General features: G+C 51.2%; 1 protein-coding gene across 1 annotated transcript in view; it reads left to right on the plus strand.

Moving 5' to 3' along the window:
- The window catches only part of Slc2a1 (solute carrier family 2 member 1), a 27,877-nt gene extending 14,278 nt beyond the window's left edge, over positions 1-13,599 (plus strand). The window contains exons 3-10 of the mRNA XM_021200041.1: positions 8,620-8,780; positions 8,939-9,179; positions 9,590-9,752; positions 9,844-10,031; positions 10,220-10,324; positions 10,724-10,825; positions 12,002-12,205; positions 12,519-13,599. Coding sequence (XP_021055700.1) covers positions 8,620-8,780; positions 8,939-9,179; positions 9,590-9,752; positions 9,844-10,031; positions 10,220-10,324; positions 10,724-10,825; positions 12,002-12,205; positions 12,519-12,719 — 1,365 coding nt within the window. The 3' untranslated portion in view covers positions 12,720-13,599. The remainder of the gene's footprint in view (positions 1-8,619; positions 8,781-8,938; positions 9,180-9,589; positions 9,753-9,843; positions 10,032-10,219; positions 10,325-10,723; positions 10,826-12,001; positions 12,206-12,518) is intronic.
- Positions 13,600-18,405: the final 4,806 nt, after the last annotated feature.

Genomic DNA, 18,405 nt, shown 5'->3' on the forward strand with positions numbered 1-18,405 from the left:
AAAAAAAAAGAGAAGCTGACATGTAAAACCAAACAGGAGTGCAGGACGTGGTGGTGCACACCTAGAATCCTGGTGGAGATGTAAGAAGTGGAGGCAGGGGGCTCTGGAGTTCTAAGACCTTGGCTACATAGCAAGTCTGAGGTCAGTGTGGTCTACATAAGATCCTGTTTCCAGAAAGCCAGTATAGAATATAGAAGCCAGAAACGGGAACATCACAAGGTGGAGGGAAGATCTGAAGTCTTGAATGGCGAGGGTCTTTGTCAAGCTTGTTCTCCACTGTGTCCTTGTACCAAGGGCAGTGCTTGTCCTAGTAATAGGCTCACACTCAGCAGTAAAGGAGCAGATACCCAGTCTAAACTGGACTGCTCACTCCCACCCTGCTTAGTGCGGAAATGGCAGTGGTGGCTTTGTGGCTGCAGAGAGCAGTTAGATGTGCAGTGTGTGAAGATGTCTCCTTCATTAGTTTAAAGAGGGAAAGGCAGAGAGAGAGAGAGAGTAGATTTGGTAGGTGGAGAAGAGAGAAGGGGTCCTAACGGCTGGATGGCTTGCCTAAGGTTGCTGTTTGTGTTGGTATATATATTTTTTTTATTCCAGATTTCTTTTAGAAACATGTTGTAGAGAGGAAAAAGCTAAGGAGGTAAGTTAGGCAGCCCGTAGGAGGCAGCTCTTGGGCAGGTACCTGGGAGACTGCTGGGGTGAGGGGTTGGGGGTCAAGCAAAGCTGGACTGGGTTTGTCTGCTGTGGAGACTTCCTAGTAGTAAGAAACGGGAGGCCAGTGCTGGGTTGAAGGTGGCCAGACCTGCTGCCCGCTGTGTCTGGTAAGCCAGTGAGTTGCCAGACTTGAGAATGACCATGATGGAGTGACATTCCTGAGCCAGGTGCAGCAGTGCTAGTCTGTGTTTCTGTGCTTTGCAGACACTTCTCACAAGCCTGGCTGGGTTTTCCCATTTATCCTGAGGAGAGGATGGAAGTAGCAAGGGTAGGACATGGACATGTGGCTCAGCTAGTATAGCGCCATTCAATCCTGCCCGCACTGGCAACCAACAAGCACTCACTTACCCATCATCCCCCTTGCTGTCAGACCCCGTCCTCTGCAGCAAGGAGATAGGGCTGTGAACTCAACAGTCTCCTAAGGTCACCACATCTAGAGGGGATGGTGGGGGAGACAAGACCTCTCAGGAGAGTGGGTGGGGATCTGTGAGGGGTTGGTTCAGGACCCTTCCATCCCCCATATGTATTGAAATCTGGACATTCAAGACATCACAGGGAATGTAGCCCAGCACTGCCCAAGCCGGTGCACAGCCCTCCTCACACTGTGTCTTTCCCACATCACCTGCATCAGAGACCACGGAAGTGGTCAGAAGTTGCTAGACTTGCTACATTGTTTAGGGATTAAAGACAAAACAGTCTGTCCATGGTCGGCAGAGATGCGGTTCTCTTACAAATATTTATGTTCCCCGGCCGGTTGAACCCACAGATTTGAAAAGAGCAGAGGTTAGGGGAGGGCAGCAGCAGAAAGACATGAGGATTTGGCAGCCCATTCATACCTGGAGGGGGCGAGTGACCCCACAGTAAGGTCAGATGCCCAGGCAAAAAGTGTCATGGAGTCTGTTCTGAGTACTTCTCTGAGGGAGTGAGGCTGGGTGGCCCATCTCTCAAAGTAGCTTTGCCCACAGTGAACAGACATCCACTGGGAATTTGTTCTTTGCCATAAAACAGGCCTGAAAGGCTTCTGCCGGAAGTGGTAATTAATCATGATATTATCTTAAATGTTTATATTGCACCTGCCCTCAAATTACCTCCTCTCCCTGTACCTTGTAACCCTGGCCCACAAGACTAGACTGTCTTCCTCTGCGGATGAGTAAAGCAAGGCTGGCAAGTGAAGGGCTGAGCTGGAGGGGAGGGGAGGGAAGAGGTGTGGGCTCTGGGGGGTGGAATAGGGGAGCCTGGCCACTGGGAGGCAGCAAGTGACAGTGACACCTGGGTACCACCCTGGGCTGACCTACACTTGATGATGGGCAGGACCAAGCACCCCGACCGACCTGGAGAAAGAGGCATCTCTGGAAGCCAGAGGCTGGCTGCAGGGAGGAGCCTGATGTTAGCCCAGCCCTTCTTATTTGACAAGGGAGGGTCCTGGTCTGCAGAGGAAGTGAGGCTTTGCCCTAAGTGACCTGGCTTGGCCAGTGACAGAAATAACCTCAGTTGAGAACCTGCTTCCTACCCCTAGCCCAGCACCTCTGGGACTGAACTGACTCTTAAGCTTGAGACCAGCCTCTTAGCTCTCTGGGGATACCAATAGCCATAGTGCTGTCTACCCCCACAAACCCTTACAGCCTTCTTATTCTCCTGTAAGCATTCTAAGTGCCTTAAAGGTGGCCATTCAGTTGTTCACATGATAACCTCACTAAGTAGGCCCTATAACCTCTATTTTGTAAGAAGCACAGAGATGTGATGAAACTACACCAAGGACACACAGCTAGCACAGAGCAGAGCTGGAGTTTAAATCCAGGGAGTCTGGTTCTGTTGTATGCTCTGTGCTCAACCTCTGGGAGACAGGCACTGAGCAATGGGGGTGGGTATTCTCTTTCTCTCCCTCCCCCGCTTCCCCTCCCTCTCCTTCCTGTCCTTCCCCCCCCTTCCCTCTCTCTGTCTCTCCCCAATCCCTGTCTCTCCCTCTCCTTCCCTTTCCCTGTCCCTCCCCTTTCTTCCCCTGCTTCTGCCCCTGGACCCTTGCTCACGCTTGTCACACTGCTGGCCCACTGTGCTGAGCTCAGAGCTGAGTCAAGTCCGGTCATGTACGGATCTATCTCAAGAACTTCCCACACAACAGTTACACAATTCCTCGCTCCGTCACAGCCCGTCATTGCAAGCCCCCCCTTGTTCCCAGCACCCAGCAGCAGTGACACTCAAATCAGACCACGTTGAAGTCTGATCTTGACCATAGTGTCTTCTAGTCAGCTGTTCGAAGAACTCAATAGAAACATGGACGGGCAAAGTAGAGCAGAGGTGGCAGTTGGCCCTAACGATGTTTTTCAACCTTAGCACTGTGGGTACTTTGCACTGGACAGCCCTTCGGTATTTATTGTGATGGGCTGTCCTGTATTCAGTAGGATGCCAGCAGCCAGTGTGACTGCAGGCACTGTAGACATACTTTGATGGAGGAGGGGTGCTGTCCAGGGGAACTTCCCAGAGGGGAACTGCATTCCCTGAAAGGTGATTAAATAGAAGGAAAGAGCAGTCTGAGATGTGGGTGTCACTGTCTGCCCAGAGGATGTGAGTCAGAGTGCTGCTGAAGAAACTTCATCCTGAGGGCTGAGGTGGCCCTGGCTGCTGGGCTGCCACAGTGAGGTGAAGCTCTGTGTCTGTGTGAGAAGCCCCTCCAGGCTGTAGAGCAGGGAAGGGACCACTAGCCCAGGCAGAGGCCTGTCCTTGGTGAGGAAGAAGACCAATCAATTCTAGACCCTCTGAAGCATCCTTCACTGTCTGATGCTGCTCTCAGCTTTAACCTGAGCCTCTTCCTTTCAGGTTTCAGAGGGGGCTCTGGAGATGCAATGGGTGGGACTGTCCAGCCACACCTGCAACATCTGGCCCTGGGTTCATAGCTGACCCTCAGGTTGCATTGTTATAGAGACATCTAAGCTCTGGGCTGAGCTGAGGGGAAAAGGATGTTCAGGGGCTATCAACCCGGGAAAGATGAGAGGCTGGGAGTCCGGGTCAAGACCAGGCTGAGAGACAGCTGGACAATTTGACCCTTTCCTCCTTGTAAGGGAGGAGGAAGATGGTGGGCCTATAAGAAGGGCCATGTCTTCACAGTACATGGGGGAAGAGCAGAGGGGGTCCCTGCTGGGATGGGAGAGAAGACTCATGCCGGAAGCAGAATATCCAAGGATAAGTCCTGGGAGGAGCCAGAGGTTCCCAAACACACCTCTGCAGCAGTCTCATCCTAGGTCAGGTCAGCAGGGTGGCCAGGCTGGTCAGCACCCCGTATGGCCTGTAAGCCTTTCACATGCTGAAAGGTTAAAGGAAAAGCAAGTGACAGAGGCTCTATGTGGCTTCAGACTTAGCCTTCATAGGAATGTTTCCTCTCACGCTCTGGGTCACTCCCCCTTCCTGAGGTGAGGAGCCTCTTTTTATTTTTTATTTTTTATTTTATTTTATTTTATTTTATTATTTTTTTTTTTTTTTGGTGGGGAGCCTCTTATCAAAAACCCAAGAGCCCAGGGCTTCTGCTCTGAGGGGTCACAGAACCTTAGGGTTTCTGAGTCAAGCCCTGGTATCCTCAGGTTCTTCTTGCCCCGTATAGTCTGTATGTCCCTGGCGATGTAAGCTGGAACCCTGTCTCAGCTGTCCCCCTGTGGTTTAGGTGGTTGTTTGTTTGTTTGTTTTTGTTTTGTTAATGGATTGGTTTTGCTGTTCTGCAGCACTCTACAGTTGGGTCACACCCTACATCCTCTTCCTCTGAAAGGTGCTTCTCTCTGAAAGGTGGCTTCTCTCCTGGGGAGCAAAAATGACATCAATAACGCCTAATTCTGTGAGCAGGCTACGTGTTCTGCCTCACGTCCCCTTGCAGACACCACCCTGCCACCACAGAGAGGAAGTGAGTACTTCCTCTGCAGAGAGCGGGCGTCTCGCACACAGTTGCCTGGGTCTTAGGATTCCCAAGAAGCTCTTGGGCATGTGCAGGTCCCAGGCCTCACTCTAGGGGAGCAGGCAGTGAGGAGTAGCTCTTTCTTGCAAACTGTCCCAGCCCAGGGACCTCAGCTGCACAGAGGCAATGCGCTTCCCATGAGTGTGGTCAAAGAAGCCTGAGTTCCCTCTACACTAACAGCATCTCTAAATGTCAGCCCTCGTGACAGGCCAACTCCACAACAGATCTTTCAACTGATTAGATCCTTCCCTATCTCATCAGCATGAACCCATGAAGAAATGGTTTCACATTTTATTTTTTTTTTTTTAATTTTACGTTTGGAGGGTGTTTTGCCTGCATACATGTCTGCACCACATGCTTATGGAGGATCAAAAAGCATCAGATTCCTAGAATTGGAATGGCAGGTGGTTGTGAGCTACCATTGGATGCTGGGGACAGAATCTGGGTCCTCTGCAAGAGAAGTAAGTGCTAAACCACATCTCCAGCCCAGTGGTTTTACATTTTAAAAGAATTCTATGAAAAGCAAGTGAGCCACGTGTGGCTCTATGCCTTCCCAATAGGCCTGTTTAACCCAAACTGTTGCCTGTTACTGGTTTAGCTCAGTTTGCTTCAGATGTTCCCAACAAGGAGGAGTGGAGGACTGTGCTAGTTCATTACCCTTGTAAAGGCATTGCTTTGGGGGAGAAAGACTGCAACAGAATACAGGATGGACCTAGGATGGATGCCATACAGCACAGAAGACTGGTGGGAAGGCACATTCAGCAGACCTGGGACGTCTGGGTTGGGCACAGTGGCAGCGTCAGGGATAACATTTGGGCTTGTGATTGGCACAAGGGGTAGGACAGGCAGCTACCACTCCTCACCGCAGCCGTAAGCCCGGGCTGCTTCATGGGATCCTGTGAGGGGAGTGGTCAGCAGGTATTCTGTCCCTGCAGGACACCTTTCTTCCAGACAGACGCTGAGGGCAGTAGCTGGATAGAACAGGTGACCCTAGAACTTTCCCCATAGAGAATTCTTAGGATTCTCTGGGCTGCTCTGTCTTCCCTGAGCCAGTGTGAGCTTGGAGCCTCATGTGAACCTTACATAAGGAGTCTCTCAGAGCAGCAGGACTGGAAAGCCAGTCTCAGACAGTGTTCCTGATTCTGATAGGAAGCCCACTGCTCAGCCTCTGCTGTCCCTGAGCGTGGGTGGGGCCAATGTTACAGCAGAGGAAGCTGGCTGCCCCTGCTGCTCTCCAGAGGACACAGCAGCATAGAGGATCGGGGAGAGTGAGCTTTGGCTCACTGCTGACAACCCAGGCCAGCAACTTCCCTGGATGTGGGTGGGAGAGGTTGGGAGCAGCTTATCACTTAGCTGCTTCTGTCCCCACTGTGAGAAGAGCTAAAGACCTGAGCTGGAGGAAGAAAGAGAGGCTCAGTCCTTAAGTTCATGTAGGCAGTTTCAGTCTTAACTGACTTACTCTGCACAGATCTACCATTTGCACACAGTTCAAATAAGCTCCATTAGCCAGTTTCAAAAAAGTATTTTTTAATCAATTGTGATGGCATATGCCTTTAGTCCCAAGTACTTGGGAGGCAGAGGCAAGCAGATCTCTGAGTTCAAGGACAGCCTGGTGTCTACATAGAGAATTTCAGTACAGCCAGTGCTACATAGAGAGACCCTATCTCAAAAAAAATTTGTGTATGAGTGTTTTGCCTACGAGGAAGGCCCCCATTGCCATTCAGTTCTGCTTGTGGGTCTGTTTGGTCACCCTGCACAGCCAAAGGGAAGGAGCCCCAGTTCCTAGCTGTGGGCCCTGGAGAAGTACTTTTTATCTCTGCGGCTCCTTATTCAGAACAGCCTGTCCCCTGCCAGTGCCTGATAAACAGGGCTTTGCCCTTCCAGCAGCGCTCTGGGGTGTGTGTCCCTTGAAGAACACAAGCACTTTGTTTTGCTTGTCCGACTTGGCCCGATCTCTGACCCCTGGAAGACCAAGGTTTTCTAGGAAGAGAGCCTAAGACCCTTTGTTGACTCAAGGTACCCCTACCACTGGCTCTACCTACCCACCATACTGCCAGGCATAAAAGTTTAGCACAGGGCTAAACAGGCAAACACTAGAGTCCTTGCCTAAGTGTACCCAGAACCCCAAGTTTAGTCTTGACTACAACAGAAACAACATGTTTAGCACGCACAGTCATGTTCGAATAATACCATATATGCTGATGACAGTAACAGCTGGAGGGAATGGCTCAGTGGTGCAGAGCACGATTGCTCTTACAGAGAACCTAGGTTTAGTTCCTAAAACCCATACCAGGCAGCTGCCAGCTTCTTATACCTCCCAATGAGTTCCTTCTACGTACTAGAACAGGCTGCTCTGAAACACCCTTCTGGGTTACATGGCAGCATCCAGGCGTGTCTCATGTTTGCCATCCCTTAATTGCATCAAGAGCCCCAAGTGGCCCACACCATTTAGTTTTATTCCAAATGCACTCTGATGTTTGTACAGTGGAATCACATTTCTCAGAATGGGCCCCCTTTAACTGATGCATAACCACGATGTTAGAGAAGAGAATGCTTATAGCTCACAGTGAGTGCCCACAGTCAGCTGGGAGCAAAGAGTGACCTGGGATCAGAACTCATTCCGTTTCCATTCAGAGCTAGCTTCTGAGCCCTGCACTGTCTGGCTTCCCTGCATACAGCAGGTGTATGGGCCACCTTTTCCCAGTCTGTTCTAAGCCTGAGCCTGGCTCTGGCTCTGGACTTGACACAAACCATGGTGACCAAGCAGGGCAGGGGTAAGATGATGAGGGACGAGGGCCGCCCCACTCCCACACATTTATTTTCCTTGGCAAGCGCTGCTCATCTTTTCTTTCTGCATCCATTCCTTTCTGCTGGACTTCAGGCTTAAAATCAGGACTGGAAATGGAATGACTGTGAAGAGACTGTGTGCCGTTCCATGTGCAGGAGCTTGCTGTGTGCGCCTGGGGAGGGAATGGTTTGTAAGAGCTGCAGGTGATGGGGGGGGGGTGACTGGCTGAAACCCAGGGACTTGTGAGTACAACAATATGGTCCAGGCACAGTCGCTCACATTTATGATCCTAACATTCAAGAGGCTGAGGCAGGGGGGTGCTATGAGCTCCTGAGACCCTGTTTCAAAGAAAGAAAAAGTGAAGTGAAAGAAAAGCCCTGCCGTGTCATGACAGGGTGTGGACCTAGAGAGTTGGTTCCCTGTGTGTACTTGGGACTGTCCGTGGCTACACGTGTGCTGGGTGGGTCTGGCTAGGCTGTGGCACTGGGTGTTGTCAGTGTTGCCTGACAGTGTGGTGAGTGTGTGAGAACCAGTGCCACCTGCCCATGGCCATATCCTTGGCACCAGGTTAGGCCCTCTGACGTGGGGGCAGGGCTAGCGAGCGGGCCCACGCCAGGACAGATTCTCCAGTTCCTGGAACTATTTCCTTGCCTAGGGCCTTCCCCTGAACATCAGCTGAGCGCCTGGAAAGGAAAGGAGGTGGTGGCTTCTTCAGCTGGCATTTCCAGACAGCCACAGGGGAGCTGGGCCTGGGAGACAGAAGTGACAGTGTGCTTTAGAGCGTGTCCTTAGTCCTGCAGGCTCAAACTGCAGAGTCAGTGAGGGCTCTCAGGATGGCATAACCTGTCTGTCTAGCTGTGCTTCCTCCGCACCCTGGTAGGGCCCAGGGCCTCCAGCGGTGGCCTAGAGTATGTTGAGAGCCATCTGGAAGAAAGGGGGCATATAGGCAGGAGCATTTCTTCCCTGTACCTTCCTGCTCTGTCCTCCTTGGCCACCATCCTCAGAGTCTTGAACACTTTAGATGGGGAGAGCCCATTCCTCTTTTCACCCAGGGGAACTGAAGCTATATAAATCAAAGAAGGGGGCTGGCTGGAGAGCACGGTGAGAATGTTTGCAGCAGAGCCAAGCACTGGCGTTATGGGGAGACAGAAGTGCCTACCCAGGCCATTCTTTCTCCCTGAAGGTTATTGAGGAGTTCTACAATCAAACATGGAACCACCGCTACGGAGAGCCCATCCCGCCCACCACACTCACCACGCTTTGGTCTCTCTCTGTGGCCATCTTCTCTGTCGGGGGAATGATTGGTTCCTTCTCTGTAGGCCTCTTTGTTAATCGCTTTGGCAGGTAAGCAGGAAAGGCTCCAGCCCTGCCTTGGAGCTCATGTCATCCTGTCTGGGGAGTTCCGGGGGGGGTATGGGGTGGCAGAAACATCCCTGACTATAGGCTCATCCCTGGGAAGTCTGGGGGTCCCTGGTGCTGGCTGACCTGTGACCCATCCTCAGGCGGAACTCCATGCTCATGATGAACCTGCTGGCCTTTGTGTCTGCTGTGCTTATGGGCTTCTCCAAACTCGGCAAGTCCTTTGAGATGCTGATCCTGGGCCGCTTCATCATCGGTGTGTACTGTGGCCTGACTACTGGCTTTGTGCCCATGTATGTGGGAGAGGTATCACCCACAGCTCTACGTGGAGCCCTAGGCACACTACACCAGCTGGGCATCGTCGTTGGCATCCTTATCGCCCAGGTAAGCCAGTTCTGGGTCTACCTGCTGCCCAGCCTAGGACAGCCTCATGGTAGAGAGATTCCAGAGCACACTGACCCCCCAGACCCACCCGCCTACAGCAGGAGCCCTTGACCTTCACTTGGGCTTCCAGGCCTAGAAGCCTTCATGAGCACGCACTCCTCTCCTGGAGGCTCCTCCATCCTTTAATCCTATAACTGAGTAGCAACCCCACATGCTGTGCTGGGCACACATACATGGCGTTGTCCCTTGCTTGTCCTATGTAGTTTGAGCTGGTTTTGCAGATGAGGGAACAAGAAAGGTCCTTCCCTCACCCAGCAGCCGGTGGGCAGGGACGGCCCGCTTGGTGGCTGGGATGGATACTGGAGTAGGGCCAGGGCAGGGCACTCACAGTCCCTGGTTTCTTTGTCCAGGTGTTTGGCTTAGACTCCATCATGGGCAATGCAGACTTGTGGCCTCTGCTGCTCAGTGTCATCTTCATCCCAGCCCTGCTACAGTGTATCCTGTTGCCCTTCTGCCCCGAGAGCCCCCGCTTCCTGCTCATCAATCGTAACGAGGAGAACCGGGCCAAGAGTGGTACGGGCTGGGCCCTGCCCTCCCCCCTCTCCCCCGAGCTCAGGCCTTTTCCCCACTCTGAGCCATCCCACCTTCCCTCTGGTCCCACCAGTGCTGAAGAAGCTTCGAGGGACAGCCGATGTGACCCGAGACCTGCAGGAGATGAAAGAAGAGGGTCGGCAGATGATGCGGGAGAAGAAGGTCACCATCTTGGAGCTGTTCCGCTCACCCGCCTACCGCCAGCCCATCCTCATCGCTGTGGTGCTGCAGCTGTCCCAGCAGCTGTCGGGTATCAATGCTGTGAGTACCCCACCTACCCCTTCCTGTAGCCCCAGCCAAGTCCAGGCTCAAGTGTGCACTGGGAGACACACACACACACACACACACACACACACACTCTTACCTTGGATCCCACACCTACTAGTAACTAGTATTGAGGAAGGAGACCATAAGCATGGAGGATCTCCAATGATCTCCCTTTCTGGCAGGTGTTCTACTACTCAACGAGCATCTTCGAGAAGGCAGGTGTGCAGCAACCTGTGTACGCCACCATCGGCTCGGGTATCGTCAACACGGCCTTCACTGTGGTATCGGTGAGTCTTACTTTTTGTCGGCAGCCAGGGTCCAGTTCAGGGCATCAGGACAGAATGGCAGCCTGTTGTGGGAGCCCGACTTAACATCAGTAAACGTGTGAGGCTCATTTACTCATACTGTTCAGCTGACACAGATGCCCAGGGGGGCGAGAAGGCAGGAGTTCTCCCAAGGTCACGGCCAGTATGCATTAGCTCTCTGGTCGCCAGTACCTTTCACCCTGGTACTGCTGGGCTCAGAGGCGTATTCCTTCCCTCGGTCCCTACAAGCTCCAGCCTGGTGGGGACAGGTATTTCCCCCACTAGTGTATGTATTTCCTGTATTTAGCGATTGAGGTGACCTCTGGTCAGGTGGCTCCAAGAGGCACCAGGCTGAGAACATGGCTTTCTCCTTGCCCACAGCTGTTCGTCGTGGAGCGAGCTGGACGACGGACCCTGCACCTCATTGGCCTGGCTGGCATGGCAGGCTGTGCTGTGCTCATGACCATCGCCCTGGCCTTGCTGGTGAGTGGCTGTGCCCTGGAAGACCCAGCGCAAGGTAGAGTGGGGACCTGGATTTAGGCACACTGGGCATGTTCAAGGCGCCATGGCTGTAGATTACACCTGGATTTAGATCCCAGATGCCCATGTTGCACCGAGCCTCGGTGGCCCCATGTCAGTGTACCACCTGGACTGGGCCTGACCTCCGGCTTCTCAGGTTGTTTCCTCCCATCTCCTTATGGAAATGCCTCTCCTGAAGCCGAGCCTTGCAGAGCCTTTACCCAGATAGCCTCAGTTCATCTCCAGAGCACCCCTCAGCGGATAATGGGCCCCTTAATGCCACAGAGGTACACAAACACGCCTGTCCCCATTCTCCAATCTAGGAACTGTGATGGTAATTTTTACAGCTTGAGCGTCTCTGAAGTGTTCAACCAGATTTGTGAATATCTGCCTATATTTATTTAATGAGTTACTTTCAGATTAGGACTCAAGACTAAAAGTAGAATTCATTTGTTTCATATGTGCCTTCCACACATAGGCTGGCAAATTTAAATGGTATTTTTATCATGTCTGTATTTTGACTGACATCAAACATGGCCTGGTAGATGTTCCCTCTGGAATCACATGACCAGCTCAGGAAGCTTCAGATTTTGAAGCCTTTTCACATTTCACTCGAACTAAAGTCCCAGGCTGGATAAGGAATGAAGCTAAGAGTTGACCTCAGGTCAGGTCCCCAGCCTATCACTACACACTCCTCTCCTGAGTCCAACCCAAGCAAGCAAAAGCTCCCTGGAGTCCAAGAGCACTGAAGATGGGCATAGACTAGATCCTTGTGAGACTGAGACCCTGCATAGGGCACCTGGGTGTGTGTTGCTTTTTCAATTGCCATAACTAAGGCAATTTATAAAACATTTTACTTCGGGGTCTCATGGTTCCAGAGTCCACAGCCATAATGTTGGAGAGCATGGCAGCAGGTAGGCAGGTGTGATCCTGGGGTAGTTACTGAGAATGACACACCTCCAACAAGGCCACACCCCTTAGCCATCCCAAACATTCAAACGTGAGCCCATGGGGGGTCATTCTCCTTCAGACCATCACAGCAAATCCAGGGTGACCCCCGGCCTACCTCTCAGCCCAGTTTGGAGACTCCTTCCTCCTGAGTCTGTCTCACCTAACCTCTCACCCTATCTCCCTCAACAGGAAAGGCTGCCTTGGATGTCCTATCTGAGCATCGTGGCCATCTTTGGCTTTGTGGCCTTCTTTGAAGTAGGCCCTGGTCCTATTCCATGGTTCATTGTGGCCGAGCTGTTCAGCCAGGGACCCCGTCCTGCTGCTATTGCTGTGGCTGGCTTTTCCAACTGGACCTCAAACTTCATTGTGGGCATGTGCTTCCAGTATGTGGAGGTGAGAACCGCATTGTCTCTCTTCCATTGTTCAACCTACACGTAGGGAGCCACCATGCTTTGTGATGGCCTGGCCCAAGAGTCATGTGACAAACAAGCTCAGAAGCCCAGCTGACCTGGCAGAGCACTGCCAGTCCAGGCTCTCCCCGTGGTTCTCATGCCATTTCTGGAGCCTGTCACAGGACAGGTGTGAGCAGCCTCTTAGTTTGTATAGCACCTCTGGGTGGCTGGTGGCAAATCCCTTCTTCAGATCAAAGGTTCAAAGGCAGAGTCCTTTTAGCTAGGATGCAGGGTGACGTGTGTCTGTTTTCCAGCAACTGTGTGGCCCCTACGTCTTCATCATCTTTACGGTGCTGCTGGTGCTCTTCTTCATCTTCACCTACTTCAAAGTTCCTGAGACCAAAGGCCGGACCTTCGATGAGATCGCTTCAGGCTTCCGGCAGGGGGGTGCCAGCCAAAGTGACAAGACACCCGAGGAGCTCTTCCACCCTCTGGGGGCTGACTCCCAAGTGTGAGGAGCCCCACACCCAGCCCGGCCTGCTCCCAGCAGCCCAAGGATCTCTCTGGAGCACAGGCGGCTAGATGAGACCTCTTCCAAACCGACAGATCTCGGGCAAGCCGGGCCTGGGCGCCTTTCTTCAGCCAGCAGTGAAGTCCAGAAGAATATTCAGGACTCTGATGGCTCCAGAATTTTTAATGAAAGCAAGACTGCTGCTCAGATCTATTCAGATAAGCAGCAGGTTTTATAATTTTTTTATTACTGATTTTGTTATTATTTTTTTTATCAGCCACTCTATCTCCACACTGTAGTCTTCACCTAGATTGGCCCAGTGCCTGAGGGTGGGGACCACACCCTGTCCAGACACTTGCCTTCTTTGCCAAGCTAATCTGTAGGGCTGGACCTATGGCCAAGGACACACTAATACCGAACTCTGAGCTAGGAGGCTTTACCGCAGGAGGCGGTAGCTGCCACCCACTTCCGCAGGCCTGGACCTCGGCACCATAGGGGTCCGGACTCCATTTTAGGATTCGCCCATTCCTGTCTCTTCCTACCCAACCACTCAATTATTATCTTTCCTTGCCTGAGACCAGTTGGAAGCACTGGAGTGCAGGGAGGAGAGGGAAGGGCCAGGCTGGGCTGCCAGGTTCTAGTCTCCTGTGCACTGAGGGCCAGACAGCCACCTCGAGAAGGACCTCGGAGGCTGAGAACTTACTGCTGAAGACACGGACACTCCTGCCCTGCTGTGTATAGATGGAAGATATTTATATATTTTTTGGTTGTCAATATTAAATACAGACACTAAGTTATAGTATATCTGGACAAACCCACTTGTACATACACCAACAAACTCCTGTAACTTTACCTAAGCAGATATAAATGGCTGGTTTTTAGAAGCTTGGTTTCAAAATGCTTGTGGATTGGGGCCAGGCAGGTTGGGTTGGAGGTGGAAAGGGCAGAATAGCATGGCTGTGACTGTGCAGTGTCTGGGGATCCTGGCAGTATCCCTTTGGTTGCTCAAAAACCTGTTTCACCTCTGACCCAGAGGAAAACTCCAGTCAGCATTTTCATCCGGCTACTTTCAGACTGATAGCTAACCGTGCCAGCCCCGATGGCTCTAATGCTCAAGCTTCAACACTATCTTGAAAGTGAAGATAGGAATCCTATCTTCATCTGACAGACTTCAAGACGTTTAACAAGCATATTTTACAACTCCGTGGCCATACCCTGTTCCCCAAACAAAAGGAGCTCTTTGTGCTGCCACAGTGCGTTGTTGCCACGCCTTGTATCCAAGGCAGCTTTCCTATTTACAGAATCCATAGAGGCCACCCGAGAGTGGCCACCGTGTCTGGGCAGCACTAAACAGGCAGGTTCTTCCCAGAGAACTTCCCTCATCGAATTTAGAGGCACTCGGAAGGATGTCCCACTTGTCTGGATTCAGAGTTATTCAATCCAAGGCTAGGCACTCCGGAAATGGCTGTAGTAGAGCGCCACAGGTCCCCTCTCCTGTCCCCAAAATCCCTTTACAAAACCTAAAGGGAGTTTAATTTACCCTGCATACAGCTATTCAATCTCAGCATGTCAAAGGACTTAAGGAAAGGAAACTATAGAGAATATATACGGAATTAACTCCAGCCGGGTTCCAAATTAAAGTTGAGAAGGGCCATGCCTGAATTGCTTGAGGCCAGATAAATTGAAGAATACGGGCCTGTTGGCCTTTTACTATCTGTAAGGCGTACCACGGCCTATTAAGTTGTCCCGTTAACACATAGGGTAGGGACAATTGGGGTGCGAGTTAGTAGATGCATGGCAAGGCGGGCTGCCTAGGGCTCCCCAGGTTCGGGAGGAACGGGCATCACTCGGTTCCGGTCTAGGGCTGGAAAAGCCAGATTCTGCAGTCCTCTTGCCTGGAGCCTTCCCTGTTCTGACACACCGCGACGCGCAGGCGCAACTGGGCCGAGATGGCCACACTGCAGGGACGCACTCAGCCCTCTTGCTGTGCGGGGGCGGAGTTAGTGACGCCATCACCAATTAGAGCGGGGGGCGGGCTCTGAGCTAGGGCGGAGCACACCTGTCGAGCTGCAGGTGAAGCCTTCAGCTTTCAGTTTTTGATTGTAAGCCAAGAGTTACTGGAGGTGGGAGGGATGCTCTCTCCTCCCCCCTCCCCCACGCCAGCTCCTAGACAAGTTGGCACTTTATCTGCAACCCTGCCTCAGTCTCCCTGGGAACTATCTGGACTCCGCGCTAGCCTGTATTTTCCTCATTATAATGCTGTCCATTCACTGCAGGAGTCTACAGCCCTTTCTCCAGAGCAAGGAGGGGCAAGACTAAACCACTCCTAGACCTCTGTTTCCTTCAGACTCTGGTCAGGACAGCACACAAACCCACTCTCAGCTTCCTAAGCTGAATTCCCTCAATGCAGTTTTAGGCAGGAGAGCGGATTCAAAAAAGTGCATTCAATAATAGAGAAAGAATGCCTATTGTCTTTTGTCAAAACTGCATATTCATGGCCCCTCCCCCATTCGACTGTCTCTAATTCACTGTCCAGCTGCAGTGAATGCAGTGTTGGCCCCTTTCACCAAATCCTGTGACAGTTTCCTCCTCTCCCTTTCAATCTCCTCGTGGTAATGATCCTTCTAAAGTTTAGTTGTGTCTTTCTGCTTATAAACCTGTCGGGTACTGCATTCCCTCGAGGTAATGCCCATCTTTCTTTTTACTGCATATATTACACGTAATGGGTTTCCTTACAGCATTGTATGCATGCGTGGAATGTACTTTGATCATATTCACCTCCATTACACTGTTACCTTTCCTTTTCTCCTGCTGAGCCCCTGCCTCTACCAACTATCCCCACTCCAATTTCTCTTTATAATTTTAAGATTTTCATTATATTGGAGGTGGAGGTAATGAGAGAGTATTCATGCCTCCCATGTGTGTGGAGGTCAGGGGACAACTTGTGGAAGTTGGTTTTCCACTGTAGGTTCCAGGCATCAAACTCAAGTGGTTGGGGGCTGGAGAGTTAAGAGCACTGACCGCTCTTCGGAAAGTCCTGAGTTCAAATCCCAGCAACCACATGGTGGCTCGCAACCATCCGTAATGAGATCTGACGCCCTCTTCTTGTGTTTGAAGACAGCTACAGTGTACTCACATATAATAAATAGATAAATCTTAAAAAAAAATCCTCAGGTGGTCAGGCTTTAGTAGCAAGCACTTCTTCCTGCTGAGCCGTCTTGCTGGCCTTCCCTCCTCCTCTTCCTCCTTATCCATGAGCTTCACCAGAGTGAAGGACCATGCTGACAGATTCTTGCCAGTGACTACACCTGGAAGAAACTATCGACCCATCCTTCAGCAACCGTTAACCGTTAACATCAACGAATTCTCTCCTATAGAACGGGCCTTGGCCCTTGGTCTTGTGAAGGTTCTATGCCGCAGGATAGGAGAATGCCAGGGCCAGGAAGCGGGAGTGGGTGGGTTGGGGAGCAGGGGAGGGAGGAGGGGGTGGGGATTTTTGGAGAGGAAACTAGGAAAGGGAAATAACATTTGAAATGTAAATAAAGAAAATATCTAATAAAAATTAAAACAAAACAAAAACGGGCCTCGGTTTCAATCAGGAAGTAGCTGGTTCTGCCATCAGACTTGATTCTGACTTGCCATTGAACACATCTGAATTTTCATCTTTCTTAGACTGAAATTCACATGGTTTTTTTTTGTGGTTTTTTTGTTTATTTGTTTTTGTTTTTTGTTTTTTTGTTTTGTTTTGGTTTGGTTTTTATGTTCCTTTCACCACTGTTCCCCACTCCCCCAGTCCGTATCCTCCAGAGACCAAGCCACCTTGTCCTTGGTTCCCACACCCCCTTTTCCCTCTGGGATTCCCTTCACACAAATTGCCTGCCTTCCCCGCTCTTCCTGACTCCCATCTGGGCCATTCTGGTGGGGAAACCAGGCCTGGCCTATCCATTCCTCTGCACACTGCTGCCCACTAGTGGCTGGTAAGTGAATTTAAGTCAGGGCTGATTGTCACCTCTGCCTCTTGTTTAGAGAATAAATGGCTTTGGAGGGGTCCGTTCCATTTAGTCACCCTGTTCTGTTAACTCAAAATCATTTCACTAAAGCCACATCTGCCTCCTGATACAATCCAAAACTTTTACCTGAATTATTCTTTTTTCTTTTAAGATTTATTTCTGTATTTATTTTATGTGAGTACACAGTTGCTCTCTTCAGACACACCAGAAGAAGGCATNNGATCCCATTACAGAAGGTTATGAGCCACCATGTGGTTGCTGGGAATTGAACTCAGGACCTCTGAAAGAGCAGTGAGTGCCCTTAACCACTGAGCCATCTCTTGAGCCCTTCCCTCCCCCAGCCCCCCCCCCAACTGTAGTTCTTAAAAATCACATCAGTTGCTCCTTTCCTCCAGCCAGGCTGGCCATTCAGTATCCCCTAGAAACACCTCCCCAAGCTGTCTTAATCTAACACTTTGATGCTTTCCTAAAGCGTTTTTTTCCTTCCTGCTCTGCCTTTGCTGTGTCACCTGCACTTTTCTTGGGGAGACACGAATAAACATCTATGCACCAATGAAAGAACAGAGGTACCGTCCAAATGTAGCTCAGAGGACCAATGAGTTTATTGGCCCTCCTTTTAGGGACACAGGTGACCCCTACACAGCTACCCGACTGAGAATTCTCCCCAAAGCATGTTGAGTGGCCCACGGCTTCACAGATGGAGTTCCCATTTCAATTAATGTTTCACCTTCTGTAAACTCTAGCATCTTCCCAAGACTATGCATAGCTAGGACAAAGTTGCCTACAGCATAGGGGGAGAGTCGAGAAAGAGCGACTGAAACCTCAAAAGGGGCAGGGGCGGGGGAGGTCTAAAAACTTGCCCCACCTGGTTCCTCCATGAGGGAAGATGAACAGGTCCTGAGCCCAGGGCTGCTCTGAATGACACTGTGATGGCTAAGCCAGGTGCCTCGGTGTGTCCCCATAAGCCGGGGTGATAATGGCTGCTCTCCTCAGAGGACAGCATTCCACACGCACAATGTGATGTGGTCACAGGACTCTGTCACTTTCTCTGAGGCATCTGTTCACTCCTTCAGCTGTTAAGTAATCAGGCACTCGCCGCGGGCGCTCTCCTGTGCTGTGCACTGCCTTAGAAATGGAGTCAGAAGCAGCTGACTTTAGACTGTCGCTACTGAGCTGTCATCCGGGGAAAGTCTCTCTATGCTTCTCATCCCCAGTGTCCTCATCTGTTGCCCTATTAAAGTGGAATAAATATGCCGGTGGGGGTGGCGGTGCGGTGGCCGTGCGGTGGCCGTGCGGTGGCGGTGTGTGCCTTTAATCCTAGTACCCTGGAGGCAGAGTCAAGTAGATCTCTGAGTTTGAGTCCAGCCCGGTCTACAGAGCGAGTTCCGGGACAGCCAGGGCTACGCAGATCTTGTCTCAAAAAACAAACAAACAAAAACCAGGAGTGGGGGGAGTGGTATAAGTGTAAAGCAGGCATCGGCTGAAGTCTTAGCATCTTCTCCCTCGATTTTCAGAAAGCAATACTTCCCTCACAGATTTATTTTTATTTTTAATTTTTTTTATTTTTTTGGTTTTTCGAGATAGGGTTTCTCCCTGGCTGTCCTGGAACTCACTCTGTAGACCAGGCTGGCCTCGAACTCAGAAATCCACCTGCCTCTGCCTCCCAAGTGCTGGGATTAA

The sequence above is a fragment of the Mus pahari genome, chromosome 6 (assembly GCF_900095145.1).
Source record: "Mus pahari chromosome 6, PAHARI_EIJ_v1.1, whole genome shotgun sequence".
NCBI lineage: Eukaryota > Metazoa > Chordata > Mammalia > Rodentia > Muridae > Mus > Mus pahari.